The sequence below is a fragment of the Geotrypetes seraphini genome, chromosome 1, assembly GCF_902459505.1.
Source record: "Geotrypetes seraphini chromosome 1, aGeoSer1.1, whole genome shotgun sequence".
Classification (NCBI taxonomy): domain Eukaryota; kingdom Metazoa; phylum Chordata; class Amphibia; order Gymnophiona; family Dermophiidae; genus Geotrypetes; species Geotrypetes seraphini.
Genome location: NC_047084.1, coordinates 473,121,300 through 473,142,828, shown reverse-complemented (window position 1 = coordinate 473,142,828; position 21,529 = coordinate 473,121,300). Strand labels below are relative to the sequence as shown.

Here is a 21,529-nt window from a genome sequence, read left to right as displayed (position 1 = left end):
TTTGCGAGGCTACATCTGAGGATCCCTCAGTGGACCCTCGCGTCCCAGTGGCGTCAGGAGTGCGACCCGGTGTCTCGCCTCATTTCGGTGACTCCGCCTTTGCGGAAATCGCTGCGTTGGTGGACAGACTCTTCAAATCTGTCCATGGGGCTATTGTTCCGCACTCCGCCTTTTCGCAAGGTCCTGACCACGGACTCCTCGGAGTACGCGTGGGGAGCCCATCTCGACGGTCTTCGCACGCAGGGCCTGTGGTCGGCAGAAGACCGTCAGTGTCATATCAACGTGCTAGAGCTGCGGGCCATCTTCCTAGCACTTCGAGCCTTCGTTCACATATTGCAGGACCAGGTGGTCCTCGTCCGCACGGACAATCAGGTGGCAATGTACTATGTGAACAAGCAGGGGGGAACGGGGTCTTGGCCCCTCTGTTCCGAGGCTCTTCGCCTTTGGGAGTGGGCGGCCTCCCGGAACATCTTCCTCCGGGCGGTCTACATCCAAGGAGAACGGAATTGCCTGGCGGACAAACTCAGTCGACTTCTGCAACCGCACGAGTGGACTCTACACTCAGCAGTTCTGCGCGAGGTTTTCGCTCGCTGGGGAACGCCACAGGTGGATCTGTTTGCCTCTCCGGAGACACACAAACTACCACTATATTGTTCTCGGATGTACTCGCAGGACCGTCTGGAAGCGGATGCCTTCCTACTCGACTGGGAAGGGAGGTTCCTGTATGCATTCCCTCCGTTCCCTCTGATCATGCGAACGTTGGTACACCTAAAATCGTCCACGGCCACGATGATTCTCATAGCACCTCGGTGGCCGCGGCAGCACTGGTTCTCCCTGCTGCTCCAGCTCAGTGCCAGGGAGCCTCTTCCCCTGCCTGTCTCTCCTTCTCTGCTGTCTCAGAGTCAAGGATCCATGTTACATCCCAATCTGCAGTCATTGCACCTGACAGCCTGGTTTCTTGTTCCCTGACTCCTCCGGACCTGTCTCAATCGGTGAGGGAGGTGTTGGAAGCCTCCCGCAAGATCTCGACGAGGCTTTGCTATGCGCAGAAATGGACCAGGTTTTCCACCTGGTGTTCGTCTTTTCACCTGGATCCGGTATCAGTTCCGGTATCCTCGGTTTTAGACTATTTATTTCATTTATCGCGCTCTGGCTTGAAAACCACTTCGGTGCGGGTTCATCTCAGTGCGATTTCTGCTTTCCACCAACCTCTGGATGGACGCCCTCTGTCACTCCATCCCTTGGTGACACGCTTCATGAAAGGGTTACTCAGGGTTTGTCCCCCTCTTAAGCCTCCGTCTGTCGTGTGGAATTTGAATGTGGTTCTGGCTCAACTGATGAAACCCCCTTTTGAGCCACTCAACAAGTCCCTCTTGAAATTTCTGACTTGGAAGGCGGTGTTTCTGATTGCCCTCACCTCCGCCAGGCGGATTGGGGAGTTGCAAGCCTTGGTTGCGGACCCTCCTTTCACTGTCTTTCATCACGACAAGGTGGTTCTCCGCACCCATCCTAAGTTTTTACCTAAAGTTGTTTCTGACTTCCACCTCAATCAGTCCATTGTCCTTCCTGTGTTCTTCCCGAAGCCCCACTCCCATCCTGGCGAGACGGCGCTTCACACGCTTGACTGTAAGAGGGCGTTGGCATATTATCTTCAACGCACCAGGTCTCATCGGAAGGTTCCTCAATTGTTTTTGTCCTTCGATCCCAATCGATTAGGGCATCCAGTTTCCAAGCGCACTCTGTCTAACTGGTTGGCCGCTTGCATTTCCTTTTGCTACGCTCAGGCTGGCCTTCCTCCCCCGGGTCGAGTCACGGGGCACAAGGTCCGAGCAATGGCAGCTTCAATAGCCTTTCTCCGATCCACTCCGATGGAGGACATATGTAAGGCTGCCACTTGGTCTTCGGTTCATACATTCACCTCTCATTACTGTCTGGACACTCTATCCAGGAGTGACGGCCGGTTTGGCCAGTCAGTGTTGCAAAATCTGTTTTCCTAAATTGCCATCCTCCCACCTGCCCTGTTTTGGTTAGCTTGGAGGTCACCCACATGTGAGAATATCATGCCTGCTTGTCCTGGGATAAAGCACAGTTACTTACCGTAACAGGTGTTATCCAGGGACAGCAGGCATATATTCTCACAACCCGCCCGCCTCCCCGGGGATGGCTTCCTTGCTAGTTATGGAACTGAGGACCACGAGGTGGGATGCGCCCTCTAGTGGGCGAGAAGGCATGCACATGCGTGGTGCAGTGTGCAAACTTGAAACTTCAATCAAGTTTGCTTGAAAAGCTGTCCGCGCCGGGGCTCCGTAGATGACGTCACCCACATGTGAGAATATATGCCTGCTGTCCCTGGATAACACCTGTTACGGTAAGTAACTGTGCTTTTTGCAAAGTGCCAATTTGCAGAATCATAATGCTATGTTATGACATTATTTCAGATCATCGATTGACCATGTAAACAAAAAGTGTGAAATTTTCAAGTGTAGATCTCCGAGCCATCATGAAGTTCCTATTCTTGCAGAAGAAAACTCCAAAGGAAATCCGTGAATGTATGATGCAAACACTGAATGACAAATGCCTATCATACTCCACAGTGAAGAAGAGTGCAAACTTTCAGCATAGAGATTTTGATACCAAAGATACAGAAAGGTCTCTGATCCGATTCCTACCTGCCTACTCACGTCCATCGCTCCCGCTATAATCTCTTCCATTTGTTACATCCTCAACCTTTCACTCTCCACTGCTACAGTTCCTGATGTCTTCAAACATGCTGTAATTACACCCCTCCTTAAAAAGCCCTTGCTAGACCCTACATCTCCCTCCAACCACCGCCCTATCTCCCTCCTCCCCTTCCTATCCAAATTACTCGAACGTGCGGTTCACCGCCTTGCCTTAACTTCCTTTCTTCAAATAATATTATTGACCCGCTTTAGTCAGGCTTTCGCCCTCTCCAATGTACAGAAACTACCCTTGCCAGAGTCTCTAATGACCTGTTCCTGGCCAAATCCAATGGTCTTTACTCTATCCTCATTCTTCTCATCTGTCTGCCTCCTTCTGCACTGTTGATCACCGCCTCCTTCTCAATACGTTGTCCTCGCTGGGATTCTAGGGTTCTGCTCTCTCCTGGTTTTCTTCCTATCTCTCTCATCGTACCTTCAGCATATGTTATGGTGGATCCTCCTCCGCCGCCATCCTGCTGTCTATTGGCGTACCCAAATGCTCTGTCCTGGGCCTTCTCCTCTTTTCCATATACAGTATACTTGTTCTCTTGGTAAGCTGATCTCCTCTCATGGTTTTCAATATCACCTCTATGTTGACGACTCCCAGATCTACCTCTCCACGCCGGATATCAATACAGGAGTTCAGGCCCGAATTTCAGCCTGCCTGTCCGACATTGCTGCTTGGATGTCTTGCCGCCATTTCAAACTGAATATGGCTGAAACTGAACTTATCTTTCCACCTAAACTCACCTCCCCCCTCTCGCTGTTCTCTATTTCTCCTCCCTGTCTCGTCAGCTCGCAACCTTGGGATGACTCCTCTCTCTCCTTCTCTGCTCATATCCAACAAACCACCAAATCCTGTCACTTCCTTTATAATATTACCAAAATCTATCCTCTTCTCTCTGAACACATTACCAAAACCCTTGTCCACGCTCTCATTACCTTGCGCTTAAGCTACTGCAACATACTTCTCTCGGGCCTCCTGCACACCCGTCTCTCGCCCCTTCAATCCGTTCAAAATTCTTCTGTGCGACTCATATTTCTGTGAAAGCCGCTAGTCTCACATTACCCCTCTTCTCAAGTCACTTCATTGGCTCCCCGTCCATTTCCAAATACAGTTTAAACTCCTCTTACTGACTTACAAGTGCATTCGCTCTGAAGCCCCCTGATATCTCTCCTCACTTATCTCCCCCCCCCCATGATCTCTACTTGTCGGGCAAGCCCCTCTTATCTGTACCCTTCTCTTCCACTGCCAACTCCAGACTCTGTCTCTTCTTTCTTGCAGCACCGTATGCCTGAAACAGGCTACCTGAATCAATACGTCGTGCTCCGTCCCTGGAAGTATTCAAATCCAAGCTAAAGGCCCACTGCTTTAAAACCGCTTTCAACTCTTAACTCCAATTCACTGCTCTCAGATATCTATACCCACTGTATCATTTCCTCTACCTTAATCTTCCCAACCCTGTAATGTCCTGTCTAAATTAGATTATAAGCTCTTCTGAGAAGGGACTGTCTGTTGTATGTTAAAATTTACACCGCTGCGTACATCTTTTCAGTACTATAGAAATAATAAATAGTAGTAGTAGTAGTAGTAGGGCTCAAAACGGTATCAACTCCTGAAATTGTTGATCATAACCTGATTTTGACAGATAGGCAAATATCAGATAAAACAATTGCTGAAACGCTGCAGATATCTAGGGAACATGTTGGGTGTATAATCCACGAGCAGCTGGGTATGTAGAAGCTGTCAGCCAAGTGGCTGCCCAAATGTTTAAATGCTGACGAGAAACGGAGTGGACACTTCCAAGTTGATTTTGCAGCATTTTCGGTGCACTGGTGCCAACTTTTTGGAACGACTAGTTACTGTTGAAACATGATCACATCATTATGATCCTGAGACAAAACAACAGTCCATGCACTCAAGTTCTTCAAGGCCAAGGAAATTCAAGACCCAAAGGTTAGCAGGAAAAGGTCATGGTCACAGTGTTTTGGGATCAGGAAAATGTTGTAATGACTGGCTATCTTCCAAGGGGCTAAACAGTTAATGGCACTGTAACTTGCTTGCTATGTCGGTTAAAGGAAGTTTTGAAAGAAAAAAGGAGAGGGAAGCTGCGAAAAGGAGTTCTCTTTTTGTAAGACGATGGATGTTTTGACGCAGTTGGGGTTTCAGTGCATAGATCATCCACCCTACTCACCAGATCTTGCTCCATCTGACTATTTTCTGTTTACAAACCATATTAAAAAGAGTTTGAAAGGGTGACAATTTTTGAGTGATTTGGAGGTGATTGCAGCAGCAGAGCAGTATTTCAGTGACCAGACATCAGATGTGCCAAGTATGTTGAACTTAGAAGTGAAAATGTGGAATAACTTGTAAGTTTCATGGCTCCATGTCATTTCCTTCTTGGTTGGGCTGAGAACTTTTCAGCATCCCTTCGTAAAGTATTGTCTTGCAAGGATCAAGTTTCAAGTTTAATAATTTTTTTGATTAATCGCTTAATCATACTTCTAAGCGATGTACAGTTTAAAATTACATTTGATGGGTGACAATACAATAAATAAGAATACTTAAAAATAAAAAACAATACAAAATTACAATCAAGTTTAACATACTCATAACATTAGGTAAGGGGGAATGAAATACAAATCTATAAAGTAAAGAGGAAAAGACAAGTAAAGAAGAAAAGACAAGCATGCTAGTGAGAGGAGTGGCCATGTTATCAACAGTTGTTTCACAAAAGAAATGTAATTTGACACCGTGTCATATGCGTTTATGCCTGCCTATTATAGGAAATTACTTTGAAGTCAAACCAGTTGAAGTCTCAATTAACAACCTTATCCGAAAGACAGAGACATCTGGAACACAGAGACAATGAACTGAGAAAGCGGAAAAAAGAACTTCTAGATATGAATGCAAAAAAGAGACAGCTGGAACAGAAGATTAGCACCAAATATGACAGGTAAATATTTGTGATTGAAAAGTTGTATTTATGTAACATAGAAACAGAAAAAATTGAAGTCTTACAAAGGTCAAATGGCATATTTAGTTTGCCTATAAATGCCATCTACTATACCTTCTTCTCTCTTAGAGATCCAATATACTTGTCCCAAGCTTTCTTGAGTTCAGATATGCTTTTTGTCTCCAACACCTCCATAAAGAGACTGTTCCATGCGTTCAAAACCCTTTTCATGAAAGAGTATTCTCTGAGGACAAGTAGACCAGTAATTCTCACAGCTGAGTGATGCCATCCGAGGAAACCTGGCACAGATCTTACTAGCTTTAAAAATAGAAAGTTCAAATGGTGCCATACCGCGCATGTGCAGGTGGCTTTCCACTCAGTGAGCGAGCAGAGGTCCCTCAGTCTTACTGTTTCTGTGGAGTTGAGAGGACGTATTCTTCTTTTCTCTCCTTGGAAATTTTTTGTGCGCATATTGGTTCCTGCTCCTCAGGTTTTCTTCATTTTATTTCTCCTTTCCTTCAAAATTTTAATTTTTTTCCCTTCCCATATATTTTTCTAGCTTACTTTTTGACCAGAGACATGATTTCAGTTTGAGCCTGTCCCTTTTTTTTGCTCATCATTAAGGAGTTTAATTTAGCCACGATACTTTTTGCGATGTCCAAGAAGATCCCCAGTGGCTTCAAAAGATTAACCCAGTGTAATGAGGTCATTTTGGTTATGGACACACACAGTGGTTGCATTGGGTGCCTTGGTCCTGCTCCTATTCCTAATGGTGCCTGTTCAGAAATTGGAGTACATAGCAGCCCTGCTGGATACTTGCAAGCTCGGGCTTATATGCCCCTAGCGAGATTAGACACCTTAGTAACTCTGGACTCGCAGGTCCAAAATTGTTACTAAGCTTACTAAGGTGTCTAATCTCACTAGGGGCATATAAGCCCGAGCTTGCAAGTATCCAGCAGGGCTGCTATGTACTCCAATTTCTGAATAGGAACCTGCTTGGCACATGTTGAAATGATAGGCCACATGGCCTCAATAGTACATGTAACGTCAGTGGCATATCTCTATTAGGAAGAAGCTCAGTGGACACTAGCTTCTCAGTGGCCTCAGGCTGCTGGGAACCTCTTGGATGCCATCAGCATTCCTCCAGAATTGAGTCAATCTCTTCTCTGGTGGACCATTCATTCCAGTCTGACCCTGAGTCTCCCATTCCAAATTCCACCTCCTCAGAAGGTGTTAACAACAGAAATTCACATCAACCTCATGGAGTTAAGAGTTATATGGAGCACTCTAAAGGCTTTCAGAGATCAGCTACAGAACCAACCTGTTCTCATTCAAATAGACAATAGGGTTGCAATGGTTTATGTGTGGTATGTGTCAGGAGGCTGTAGGGACGTGGCAGTGGGCTCTCCTTCACTGGATTGTCCTTCAAGCCACATTTTACTTATATCGGAATTTCAGCACTCTGGTTATATTTATATTTGGGCATGTATGTTCTGACAAATTCAGGTACTTCATTGACCCATTTTCAATTTTTAGACATATGGGTGCAATATTAGCTGCATGTTAGCCCTTCCATTTTACATACGAACTATGACAATTAAGTTTGCAACTTCATCCTAGAAAAAGTTACTACATACCTCATTGCTGAATATTACTACTGTCACCTTCAAAGTACTCCCCTCGAGAAGCTATGCACTAACATGAGCACCTAGTCCACCCTTCAAAGCAATTTTGAAACTCTTTTTCTGGAATACCCATCAGACCTGTCGTTGTGAATTCAAGAAAGCATGGGATCTCTTAGAGAGAGGAATTGATAATGGTTACTGCGGATGGGCACACTGGATGAGCCATTTGGCTTTTATCTGCCATCATGTTTCTATGTATTACCCTTGATGTCCTGAATGTCATTAAAATGTCTTCCTTTCAATATTTCCTTTATCTTCGGGTAAAGAAAAAAGTTATTGGGGACTAGATCAGGTGAGGAAGGAGGGTGTTCCAATACAGTTTATTTGTTTTTATGGCTAAAAACTCCCTCACGGACAGTGCTATGTAAGCTGGTGCATTGTCGTGATGCAAGAGCCATGAGTTATGGTGAAAAGATTAGGTCGTTTTTGTCTTAACTTTTTCACGCAGCCTTTTCAGCACTTCCAAATAGTAAATATGGTTAACTGTTTATTTAGTTGATACAAATTCATAATGAGCAATCCCTCTGATAACCTAAACAGATTTGAACTTAAAAAACAGATTTGACGTTTTGTTTCCGTGTCATATTGGTACATCCATGTTTCATTGCCAGTGATAACACAGCCCAAAAGGACTTGGCAAACTTTGATTCTCCTTTGCTTTTGTTCATTGGTGAGCTCCTTTGGGACCATTTTTGCGCACACCTTTCTCATGCCAAGATTTTCATTTAAGGTCTTCCTGTTTCTCTGTTGATGTTTACTTGGTCTGCTATGCTTCTCACAATCAGCTGATGATTTTGACACACAATTCGACAGATTTTTTGCAATGTTTTTGTCAGTTCTGCTCGTTACTGGCCACCCTGACCTTTCTTCATCAGTGATGCTTTCTCTCTCCTCAGAAAAACATTTAATCCATTTGTACACTGCCGTTTTCTGGACCTGCCCTTGTTTGCATTACCACCAGTGCTTATTTCTGGAGTTAAGACACCAAGTAAAGTGGATGGGGATAGGCCTGTATATACTACTTTTTCTATATGGTTTTTTACATAATCAAAGCAGTTTACTTGGGGCAATGAAGTATTAAGTGACTTGCCCAGAGTCACGAGAAGCTGTAGTTAGAATCAAACTCACAACCTCAGGGTGCTGAGGCAGCTGCTCTAACCACTAGGCCACTCCTCCACCAAGTCATTCATACCCTTTAGACAAGGATATTAATAATTATTTTATTTTTATATACCGTCGTACCAAAAAAGTTCTAGGCGGTTCACAACAAGGTGAGCTAATACATGGGATACAGATAAAATACAAATTAGAATAATGGACTTAAAAACAGATAAAGACAGAAAGCATTTACAATATAATGCAGAAAATACCGGACTGGCAGGGAAAGAAGTAATATATAGAACAGATAAAATATATCAAGTTGAATATAAGGAACTTGATTGAAAAAATGAAGCAGAATGCATTAAGATAGCAGCCTATCAAAGAGTTGAGTCTTTAACAATTTTCTAAAATCAAGATAGGAAGAGACCTCTAACATAATTTTTCCAAGCCATACATTCAATTTAGCGGCTTGAAATGAGAGGGTTCTCTCAAGGAGCTTCTTATAACGACAGGATTTTATGGAGGGATATGAAAACAAGTGCACTCTACATGTGGTCTTTTTGGCGTGACTCAAAGAAAAATGAGACGCAAGATAACCTGGTAAGAAACCCGAAACTGATTTATAACAAATACAAAAAAATTTGAACAGAATTCTCGACTCTATCGGCAACCAATGGAGTTTCAAATAAAAAGGAGTGATATGTTCCCATTTTTTTAAACCAAAAATGAGGCGAACGGCAGTATTCTGAATCACTCTCAATTTTTTGAAAATTTTCTTGTAAGCACCTAGATATATAATGTTACAATAATCGAGAATACTAAGATAGAAGACTGTACCAGTAAACAAAAGGATATCAATTGTATTATACCAAAATACTATCTCTGCATTATTTACTTAGGTTCTTATAAAAAAAACAATCAGTCGATTGAGAATAATACAAAATACAGCAGTTTGTCTGATTTTTAATCTTAAAAAACATGATCATATCAGCTTATATTACCAAAAACTTCACTGGTTGCCATTCGAAGCTAGAGTACTATTCAAATTTGGCTGTATTTGCTTTAAGATCTTATTTGGTTTAGCACCATCTTATCTTTCTTCCCATTTTAGATTTTTTTTTTTACTATTAATAAAAACATCCGAAGAACAGGTTGGTTTTCTTTTCCCTCAGTAAAAAAATGGCACAACAAAAAATTTTTGGATAGGACCTTGGCATTCCAGGCCGGAGTAATGAATTCATGTTTGAATGTCCTTATTTCCCCTTTCCTTACTTATTATCAGTTTCAGAAAGATCTTATAACTTATCTATTTAAAAAATATGAAATACAGAATTGATGTTAATCTTTAGTCTACAAACCCATCTAACTTCCTATTTGATTTTTTTATTATTTGTACTGTCAATTGAATTGAGAAATTTCTATTTTTAATAGTTTTATGATGCTGAAAACTTCTTTGCTTAATGTTTTATTATTCTGAATTATTTAATTTCTATTCTTAATCAATGCCCTATGACTTTGTATTTCCAATGCCCGGTGAACTATTGTTGTGAACCGCCATGAACTAATGGTTTAGCAGTATATAAAAATAAACTATTATTATTATTAAATATGTTTATCACTCTCTCTACATTTGTATTCATAAACTAACAATTGATTGGATAACTTTGAAATCTTTTATCTTTATCTGTTCTTTATTTAAATGTACTTGGGCTACTTCAGTCTTTATAACAACTTTTCTACTGGAGTATTCTAACATTAGCTTTTTATCTGAATTTTTTAAAGATATCCAGCACTGAACCATGTGCTTCTAAGCTATTATTGGCTTTCCATACAGTTTGCTTCAAAAGTCACTGTCTTCTTTTAAATGTTAACACCAGTAGCTGGGTTCTACACTAGTTAAGATGGCCTATCTTTTTGGAATGGGTTCCCCCTTCTTCAAAATGTTACCCCATTTATAACTAAATCCCTTTTTCCTGCATTATTCAGATGCTCTACCTGCCTTTGGGTTTCTGCACATGGAATAAGGAACATGTCTGAGAATTCTAACTGGGAGGATCTGGATTTCAGCTTTCTACCTAAAAGCTTTAATTGCCTTCCAGAGTCTCCCACTTGCATCTTATTAGGTTGATACCCCCATATAACAGAAAAATTGGCTTCTCCTCAGCACTAATATCCAACTAGGTGATGCATGAAGACCACCAATGTTGCACCAAGCAAGCAAGATAGCAAGCATTCCTTATTATCTCAGCCTCTGATTCTGCCCATTTAGCCTTCAAATTCATTTTTTGAGAGCCAGGAGTTCTTTACACCAAGTGCACACATACCGTATTTTCACGCAAATAACGCGCACCCGTATAAAACGCGCACACGGGTATAGCGCGCAGAAACCACGATGATATGTACAAAAACTTTGGTATACCGCGCTCACGGGTATACCGCGCATGCTGCCCGACGCTCCTTTCGCCCGCCCTGACTTTCCGTGCGCTGTCCCGACTCTCCGTTCACCCCCCCTGACTTCCGTGCACTGTCCCCCCTTGAAGGTCTGTCCCCATCCTGAAAGCCTGATACCCCCCCCGACGTCCGATACATCCCTCCCCCCCGAAGGACCGCCGACTCCCCAACAATATCGGGCCAGGAGGGAGCCCAAATCCTCCTGGCCACGGCGACCCCCTAACCCCACCCCGCACTACATTACGGGCAGGAGGGATCCCAGGCCCTCCTGCCCTCGACGCAAACCCCCTCCCCCCAACGACCGCCCCCCCCAAGAACCTCCGACCGCCCCCCAGCCAACCCGCGACCCCCCTGGCGACCCCCACGACCCCACCACCCCCCTTCCCCGTACCTTTGATAGTTGGGCCAGAAGGGAGCCCAAACCCTCCTGGCCACGGCGACCCCCTAACCCCACCCCGCACTACATTACGGGCAGGAGGGATCCCAGGCCCTCCTGCCCTCGACGCAAACCCCCCCCCCCCCCAACGACCGCCCCCCCCCAGACCCTCCGACCGCCCCCCAGCCGACCCGCGACCCCCCTGGCGACCCCCGCGACCCCCCCACCCCCCTTCCCCGTACCTTTGGTAGTTGGCCGGACAGACGGGAGCCAAACCCGCCTGTCCGGCAGGCAGCCAACGAAGGAATGAGGCCGGATTGGCCCATCCATCCTAAAGCTCCGCCTACTGGTGGGGCCTAAGGCGCGTGGGCCAATCAGAATAGGCCCTGGAGCCTTAGGTCCCACCTGGGGGCGCGGCCTGAGGCACATAGTCGGGTTGGGCCCATGTGCCTCAGGCCGCGCCCCCAGGTGGGACCTAAGGCTCCAGGGCCTATTCTGATTGGCCCACGCGCCTTAGGCCCCACCAGTAGGCGGAGCTTTAGGATGGATGGGCCAATCCGGCCTCATTCCTTCGTTGGCTGCCTGCCGGACAGGCGGGTTTGGCTCCCGTCTGTCCGGCCAACTACCAAAGGTACGGGGAAGGGGGGTGGGGGGGTCGTGGGGGTCGCCAGGGGGGTCGCGGGTCGGCTGGGGGGGGCGGTCGGAGGTTCTTGGGGGGGGCGGTCGTTGGGGGGGAGGGGGGTTTGCGTCGAGGGCAGGAGGGCCTGGGATCCCTCCTGCCCGTAATGTAGTGCGGGGTGGGGTTAGGGGGTCGCCGTGGCCAGGAGGGTTTGGGCTCCCTTCTGGCCCAACTACCAAAGGTACGGGGAAGGGGGGTGGGGGGTCGTGGGGGTCGCCAGGGGGGTCGCGGGTCGGCTGGGGGGGGCGGTCGGAGGTTCTTGGGGGGGGCGGTCGTTGGGGGGGAGGGGGGTTTGCGTCGAGGGCAGGAGGGCCTGGGATCCCTCCTGCCCGTAATGTAGTGTGGGGTGGGGTTAGGGGGTCGCCGTGGCCAGGAGGGTTTGGGCTCCCTTCTGGCCCGATATTGTCGGGAAGTCGGCGGTCCTTCGGGGTGGGGGTGCGAGTGGTCCTGCCGGGGGGGGGGATGTATCGGACGTCGGGGAGTCGGCCGGGCAAGAGGGCTTGGGCTCCCTCTTGCTCCGATCGTGGATGCGGGTGCGGGTGGGAGCGCGTGCGAGCGGTCGTTCGGGGTGGGGGTGCGAGCGGTCCTGCTGGGGGGGTGAATCGGGCGTCGGGCGGGGTGGGAACTATGTTTTAAAACTTTTGTATACCGCGCTCACGCATATAACGCGCGAGGGGTATGCGCGGTAGGTAAAAACGCGTATAACGCGCGCGTTATATGCGTGAAAATACGGTAATTATCTAAGAGTCAGGATCTCTGCACCAAGTGATGTGAAAAAATTAGGACACTATCGATGTCAAATCTTTTTTTATTTATCTCTGGAAAAGAAAGTGACGTAATTGCAGGTAAACAACAAAAATTTTCCTTGATTTACTCATGAAACAAAAGGTATCCACAAAAATGTGTATTCTAACTGAGGAATAAATTTGGACACCCCCATATATCTTCCAACTTAGGGCTCCTTTTACAAAGCCGCATTAGCGGCTTTATCGCATGCACCTTTTTATCGCTTGCTAATCCCTGCGCTAGCCGAAAAACTACCGCCTGCTCAAGAGGAGGCGGTAGCGGCTAGCGTGGCCGGCAAATTAGCGCGTGCTATTACGCACATTAAACCGCTAACGCGGCTTTGTAAAAGGAGCCCTTAGTGGCTCAAATCACACACAGGTGTATCACATCAGTTGCACATGATTAGAACATTGTTATTCAGCATTTTGAAGGAGGCTTGTCCTACTTAAATCTCAGATATTTAGTTTGGTGTGCTCATAATTGCTGCAGTGAGAGTGAACACCTTGGTGAGATCAAAAGAGCTGTCTGAGGCCTCCAGAAAGAAGATTGTAGCAGCTTATACTGTAAGTCTGGTAAGGGATTTAAAAAGATCTTTAAAGAATTTGACATTCGCTATTCCACGGTCCGGAAAATAGTGTACAAGTGGAGGACTTTCCAAATAACTGCCAACATACCCAGGTGTGGCCGTCCAAGCAAGTTGACCCCCAGAGCAGAGCACAAGATGCTAAAAGAAGTCTCCAAAAGCCCTAAAATGTCATCACGGGACCTACAGCAGGCTGTTGCTACTGTTGAAAGTGCATGTCTCTACAATCAGAAAGAGACTGACAAATTTAACTTGCATGGGAGGTATGCAAGGAGGAAACCTTTGCTCTCTAAGAGAAACATCAAGGCCAGACTGAAGTTTGTCAGGGAGAATGTATACAAACACCAGGATTTCTGGAATAGTGTTCTATGGAAAGGTGAGTCTAAAGTTGAATTATTTTGACACCAGAAAAGAGGACATGTTTGGCATACACCAAATACAGCATTCTAGGAAAAGAACCCCAATCCAACTGTGAAGCATGGAGGTGGAAGTGTCATGGTTTGGGGATGCTTTGTTGCAGCAGGACCTGGCCAGCTCACCATCATAGAATCCACCATGAATTCTACTTGAGGAACATGTGAGACTATCTGTAAGAAAATTAAAGCTGAAGTGGAACTGGACCCTGCAACACGACAATGACCCAAAGCATACCAGTAAATCCACCAAGGACTGAAAACTAAGAAATGGAGAGTCCTGCAGTGGCCGAGTCAAAGCCTTGATCTTAATTCCATTGAGATTCTGTGGGGTGATTTGAAACGGGCTGTACATGCAAGAAACCCCTCAAACATCTCACTGTGAAAGAATTCTGCAATGAGGAGTGGGCTAAACTTTCTTCAGACCAATGTCAGAGATTGGTAAATGGCTACAAGAAGCGTCTCACTGCAGTTATTTCAGCCAAAGGGGGTAAAACTAGCTATTAGGGTGTAGGGTGTCCTAATTTATTCCTCAGTTAGAATACACATTTTTGTGGATATCTTTTGTTTCATGAGTAAATCAAGGAAAATTTTTGTTGTTTACCTGTAATTACATCACTTTCTTTTCCAGAGATAAATAAAAAACAAGATTTGACATCGATATGTGAACATTTTTTAAGAAAGAACTGAATATTTCATGAGGTGTCCTAATTTTTTCACATGACTGTATGTTTCCACCAATTAAGAGGTAATCATACTTGAGAAACTCTGAAAACGATTCGTGTTTCATAAAAAAGCAAAAAGTGCTTCATGAGGAAATAGAAACAAGATGATATCGATTTTGGTTTCAATTTCTTTTAGGCAAATTATGCCAGGGCCTAGTATCATTATTAAAAGGATGGCAAAGTGCTCCAGTTCCTCCCACCCTTCCCATGCTTGACTCCACTCGCATTCCTTCTAGTGCATAAAGTCTAGCCTTGCATGCTTCTAAATAGATCTTGTGCTTTTTGTGTGGAACTTGGATCTGATAGTATGTGGGTGACAAGAAGCATGAGGCTTCTTGCCACCAGCAATCACTCAAAATCTCACCCTTGTTGGGTTGATATCCAGTGCACTTCCCCTAAACACTTATCGCGCCCCCCCCCCCTAATTTCAATAGAGAGGAATCAGATTAGCGGTATTTTTCCATCTCCTATGTCCAAACTGGACCTATGCTAGAGCTGAACTCCTTCTCTTGCTGCCTTGTCTGAAAGCCTGCAGTCCTCTACAGCTAGAGACAGGTAGGCGTTCCTTGGTATAGGTAACTCAAGAGACTAGCCTTCTTCAGAAGGATATTTCAAACAAAAAAATTTCCCCAAGCCTCTCTACCACATTCCCCCCTTGTAAATAAAGGAAGGGAGCACTATTCAGCTACCAAAAATAGGTAAGTCCATGGAAGAGACAGATATTTGGCTAAAAGTTGGCCTAGGGTGTCTAACAGTCTTGTGTTAGTCATAACTATATTGTCTGTTTCTCCCCTAGCTTAAAGCAGATGGAGCAGGATGGAATAAACATGGAAGAAGAAGAACAAAATGCAAATGCTAAAATGAAAGAAATCAATGTTCAAAAAGCAAAGCTTGTCATAGAGCTTATGCAGCTAATAAAGGTACTGTTGAATCTTGAACTTATGGTGCAAAGTTCTGAAAAAGGATCAGGGTCTCATTTTAATACTGACAGAGAAATTGCATATTAGAACCATTTAAGTTAGATTTTTAAAATGAAATTCTTCACCGATGACAAGGACAGTAATTTTATTTTGTCTAAGTAGAATAAATTCAGAGAACATTTCTAAGCAGTTTCAAGTTTATTAATTTTTAATATACCGACCATCAACTGGTATCTAGCCGGTTTACAGTAAAATGATAAAATAAGAATAAGAGTAATGCTTATAAAAAGTAATGCTTATGAGAAGGAGGGGATGTGTACATAAAAGACATTTCACAATAATAAACATGGTGGGGTTAGAAAAGAGGGGAGGAGTAAGATTACAGAAGAGAAAGAAAAAAGAAGAGAAAGAAAAGAAAGAAAGGGGGGTAAAACATACTTTCTAACTTACCTATGTGTTAGATTCCTGTCAGTCATAGGAATATAATGTAGGCATCAGTAGGTGTCCTGGACAACAGAGGCAGCAGACGACCCAATTGCAGCCTCAATCCAAACAACAGCAGTCCTTTTGACTCCATAATAGAGAGCATTGTCAGCGCATCTCAAGCTTTGCCACACACCAGGGGTAGACAATTCCGGTCCTCGAGAGCCAGAGCCAGATCAGGTTTTCAGGATATCCACAATGAATATGTATGAGATGGATTTGCATGCATTGCCTCCTTGAGATGCAAATCTATCTCATGCATATTTATTGTGGATATCCTGAAAACCTGACCTGGCTCTGGCTCTCAAGGACCGGAATTGCCTACCCCTGCCAAAGACTCTACCCATAGGAAGTCATCTCAACCACTTTTATCAGAGATGGATCCTTATAACATCAGATCACCGAGTTGTTGCCAGTGTAAAATATGTTTGTCAAAGGACAGAAAAGCAGCATATTCTCACATGTGAGTGCCGTCATCAACAGAATCTGGCATGGACAGTCAAAAAGTCTACTGTCACTTTAAAACTTTAAGATAGCTCATATGGTGCACACACCAGTGCTTTCCTTCTTGAATGTCCATGCCGGGTTCTGTAGATGATGTCACCCATGTGTGAGAATATCTGCCTGCTGACTTCGGGAAAGCACCTGCTATAGGTGAGTAACAATGCTATATATATATATACAGTATCTAGATGTATAAATGGTCAACTTCATCATATCAATAAACCAGCATATAATGGCAAGACAACCTTGGGATGATAAACATAACAAAATATGTAGAAGTGGATATGTTTAGCCAATGTAGTATAATTAATATTTGTTATATGTAATTTTGCTGTGCTTTTCTTGATGATATTCTATTTATTCTTATGTTGCTGAACCTTTTAGGCAGCAACATAAGGATCCTCAGCTACCAGGAGTTCCAGGCAAATACAGACTATAATGAAGGAAGAAACTAAGGATTTTAACACTGATGTTGTCATCCATCTGGGAACAAATGACCTGGCCAACAACTCCACACTTGCAGCACAGAAAGCTTTTCAGGAGCTTGGTGAGGGCGTGAAACCTTTTGTAAAGACTTTAGCTTTTTCTGAAATACTGCCTGCATATGGAAAGGGGGAGCAAAGAGTGAAAAACACAGAGGACTTTAATAGATGGCTCAAAGCCTGGTGTCATCAAGAAGGCTTCAGGTACATAGGAGGATGGGGAAATACATGGAAGGACAAGAAGCTATATTGCACTGATGGGCTACATATTACTACAGCAGGAAAAAGAAACCTTGCAGAGAAATTTAGACAATATTTTTATAGGCATTTAAACTAGAAGGTGGGGGTGGTGTAAGTACAAAGGACAATTATAGAGACCACCCCCGGCAAAAGAAAAGATGTGACAGTAGTAAAGACTGCAACATAAGCAATATCAGCAACTCATTTCTTAGTATTACAACGGAAAGTGAAACGAAACAAAAATCCATACGAAAAAGGAGATTATCGCTGAAAAATAGCTGGAATGCGATGACCACAAATGCTCGCAGTCTAAGCAACAAAGTTCATGATCTGCAAGCCCTGATGTTAGAGGCAGATCTAGATATTGTCGCTATCACAGAGACATGGTTCAGTGAATCACATGGATGGGATGCAAACATACCGGGATATAATCTTTTTAGGAAGGACAGAGATGGTCATAAAGGTGGAGGAGTAGCTCTCTATGTAAAGATCAATATCCAAGCGACTGAAATGCAAGGGACCTGGGGAGAGGAAGAAGCGATATGGATTGCTCTGAAAAGAGAAGATGGAACTTCTATCTACGTGGGTGTAGTCTACAGACCTCCGACTCAATCGCAGCAAATTGATAAGGATCTGATTGTGGATATCCAAAAGTTTGGAAGGAAAGAGGAGGTTCTGCTGTTGGGAGATTTCAACCTGCCGGATGCGGACTGGAATGTTCCATCTGCGGAATCGGAAAGAAGTAGGGAGATTGTGGATGCCTTTCAAGAGGCTCTGCTCAGACAAATGGTGACGGAACCCACAAGGGAAAAAGCGATATTGGATCTGGTCCTCACAAATGGAGAGAGTATCTTTAATGTTCGAGTGGGTGCTCACCTGGGTAGTAGCGATCATCAAACAGTTTGGTTTGATATAACGGCTAAAGTGGAGAGCGGCCGCACGATACTTAAAGTCCTAGATTTCAAACGTACGGACTTTAATGCTATGGGAGAGTACCTGAAGAAAGAGCTGTTAGGATGGGAGGACATAAGAGAAGTGGAAAGACAGTGGTCTAAGCTGAAAGGAGCGATAAAAATGGCTACGGACCTTTATGTGAAGAAAATCAATAAAAACAAGAGAAAAAGGAAGCCGATATGGTTCTCCAACCTAGTGGCTGAGAAAATAAAGGCGAAAGAGTTGGCGTTCGTGAAATATAAAAAAAACCAAGACGAGGAGAGCAGAAAGGACTACAGGGTGAAACTGAAAGAAGCCAAGAGAGAGATACGTCTGGCAAAAGCACAGGCGGAAGAACAAATGGCTAAAAATGTAAAAAAGGGAGACAAAAATTTTTTCAGATATATTAGTGAAAGGAGGAAGATGAAAAAAGGAATTGCTAGGCTAAAAGATGCTGGGAACCAATATGTGGAAAGTGATGTGGAGAAAGCGAATGTGCTAAACAAATACTTCTGTTCTGTGTTCACAGAAGAAAATCCTGGAGAAGGACCGAGATTGTCTAGCAAAGTTACACGGGAAAATGGAGTAGATTCTGCGCCGTTCACGGAGGAGGGTGTTTATGAGCAACTTGAAAAACTGAAGGTGGACAAAGCGTTGGGACCAGACGGGATCCATCCCAGGATACTAAGGGAGCTCAGAGAGGTTCTGGCGAGTCCTATTAAAGACTTGTTCAACAAATCTCTGGAGACGGGAGTGATTCCTGGGGATTGGAGGAGAGCGGATGTGGTCCCTATTCATAAAAGTGGTCACAGGGATGAAGCAGGAAACTACAGGCCGGTGAGCCTCACTTCAGTTGTTGGAAAAATAATGGAAGTTTTGCTGAAAGAAAGGATTGTGTACTTCCTTGAATCTAATGGGTTACAGGATCCAAGGCAACATGGCTTTACAAAAGGTAAATCGTGCCAAACGAACCTGATTGAATTTTTTGATTGGGTGACCAGAGAGTTGGATCGAGGACATATGCTAGATGTAATTTACTTGGATTTCAGCAAAGCCTTTGATACAGTTCCTCATAGGAGGCTGTTGAACAAACTTGAAGGGCTGAAGTTAGGACCCAAAGTGGTGAACTGGGTCAGAAACTGGCTGTCGGACGACGTCAAAGGGTGGTGGTTAATGGAAGTCATTCGAAGGAAGGAAAGGTGAGTAGTGGAGTCCCTCAGGGATCAGTGCTGGGGCCAATCCTGTTCAATATGTTTGTGAGTGACATTGCTGAAGGGATAGAAGGAAAAGTGTGCCTTTTTGCAGATGATACCAAGATTTGTAACAGAGTAGACACCGAAGAGGGAGTGGAAAAGATGAAAGAGGATCTGCAAAAGTTAGAGGAATGGTCTAATGTCTGGCAACTAAAATTCAATGCAAAGAAATGCAGAGTAATGCATTTGGGGATTAATAATAGGAAGGAACCGTATATGCTGGGAGGAGAGAAGCTGATATGCACGGACGGGGAGAGGGACCTTGGGGTGATAGTGTCCGAAGATCTAAAGGTGAAAAAACAGTGTGACAAGGCAGTGGCTGCTGCCAGAAGGATGCTGGGCTGTATAAAGAGAGGCGTAGTCAGTAGAAGGAAGAAGGTGTTGATGCCCCTGTACAGGTCATTGGTAAGGCCCCACTTGGAATATTGTGTTCAATTTTGGAGACCGTATCTGGCGAAGGACGTAAGAAGACTTGAGGCGGTCCAGAGGAGGGCGACGAAAATGATAGGAGGCTTGCGCCAGAAGACGTATGAGGAGAGACTGGAAGCCCTGAATATGTATACCCTGGAGGAAAGGAGAGACAGGGGAGATATGATTCAGACGTTCAAGTACTTGAAGGGTAACAAAATCTTTTTCAGAGAAAGGAAAATGGTAAAACCAGAGGACATAATTTGAGGTTGAGGGGTGGTAGATTCAAGAACAATGTTAGGAAATTCTACTTTACGGAGAGGGTGGTGGATGCCTGGAATGCGCTCCCGAGAGAGGTGGTGGAGAGTAAAACTGTGACTGAGTTCAAAGAAGCGTGGGATGAACACAAAGAGTCTAGAATCAAAAAATAAGATTAAATATTGAACTAAGGCCAGTACTGGGCAGACTTGAACGGTTTGTGTCTGTATATGGCCGTTTGGTGGAGGATGGGCTGGGGAGGGCTTCAATGGCTGGGAGGGTATAGATGGGCTGGAGTAAGTCTTAACAGAGATTTCGGCAGTTGGAACCCAAGCACAGTACCGGGTAAAGCTTTGGATTCTTGCCCAGAAATAGCTAAGAAGAAAAAATTAAAAAAATTTAAATTGAATCAGGTTGGGCAGACTGGATGGACCATTCGGGTCTTTATCTGCCATCATCTACTATGTTACTATGTTATATTTTGGCAGCATGTGTTCCTGTTTCAACATTTTATTAATTTCTTTAAGAACATCATACAATAATGCATGAAAGAAAATAACATTAACAATAATTCCATAAAAGCACTTATAATCTTTACATGAAACAAGAATAAAGAAACCCCCTTCCCATCCCCTCCCAATTTCTGAATGTGTATTAAATTTCCAAACTGACATGGATATATACATAAATTATTTTAAAGATCTTTTACGTAAATTTCCAATGGACCACCAAGTCTCCTTAAATTTTATATTTTGGCAGCATGTGTTGTCTGAAGTTGGATTTGGTGTAATCCGCTATAATAAAACCCTTAGGGGCTCATAATCAAAAGAGAAAAACGTCCAAAAACCGGCCTAAGTCATTACTTGGACGAACATTTCCCAAATACGTCCAAGTGCCGATAATAAAAACGGGTTTTGGACGTATTTCTAAACGACCTAGGCCTACATAGTGCCGCTGAACAACCAAAGCTAAATGGGGCATTTCGGGAGGAGTGTCGAGGTCGGGAGTTGGGCAGGACGTGGGCTGGCTTAGACTTAGTGGTACAGCATGTATAACCGAAAGTTATACAGCTGACGATCGACGGAACTTGGACATTGTGACTTAAGTCACAAAAACCCACCTAAAGTCACCAGATAAACACTGCAAACACATAAAACAGACCCCCTAAACAGACTTACCACTACTCCAGTGATCCCCGACCCCCCCACCCCCATAAAAATATTAATCAAACTTTTAAAATTCAGCCTCCAGACCATCATCACCTGGCCGTCTGGCATAGGAAAGCCTAGTCGTCCAGCACAGAGGCAGCTTAAGTTATCTTGGGGGTGGGTTACGGACTCTTGGAAAGGAGGACCCATGCTCATAAGCCCCTGTAATCACTGCATTGATACTTAAACATGTGCACTCCCCTATACACCTCCCAAACCCTTTTGTACTGGCATATAAGTGGCTCCTGCAGCCATAAGGGCTATTGGGGTGGTAGATAAGTGGGTCTAGGGGATTCTGGATGTGATTTGGGGGGCTCACCGTAACCTATAAGGGAGCTGTAGGGAGGAGAAGACATGGCACCCT

At 44.4% G+C, this 21,529-nt stretch overlaps 1 protein-coding gene across 1 annotated transcript in view; it reads left to right on the top strand.

Annotated features, from left to right (window-relative positions):
- The window catches only part of SMC5 (structural maintenance of chromosomes 5), a 210,377-nt gene that overhangs the window by 118,772 nt on the left and 70,076 nt on the right, over positions 1 to 21,529 (top strand). Inside the window, exons 15-16 of the mRNA XM_033924682.1 lie at positions 5,508 to 5,677; positions 15,273 to 15,396. Of these exons, the coding sequence (XP_033780573.1) occupies positions 5,508 to 5,677; positions 15,273 to 15,396 (294 nt within the window). The remainder of the gene's footprint in view (positions 1 to 5,507; positions 5,678 to 15,272; positions 15,397 to 21,529) is intronic.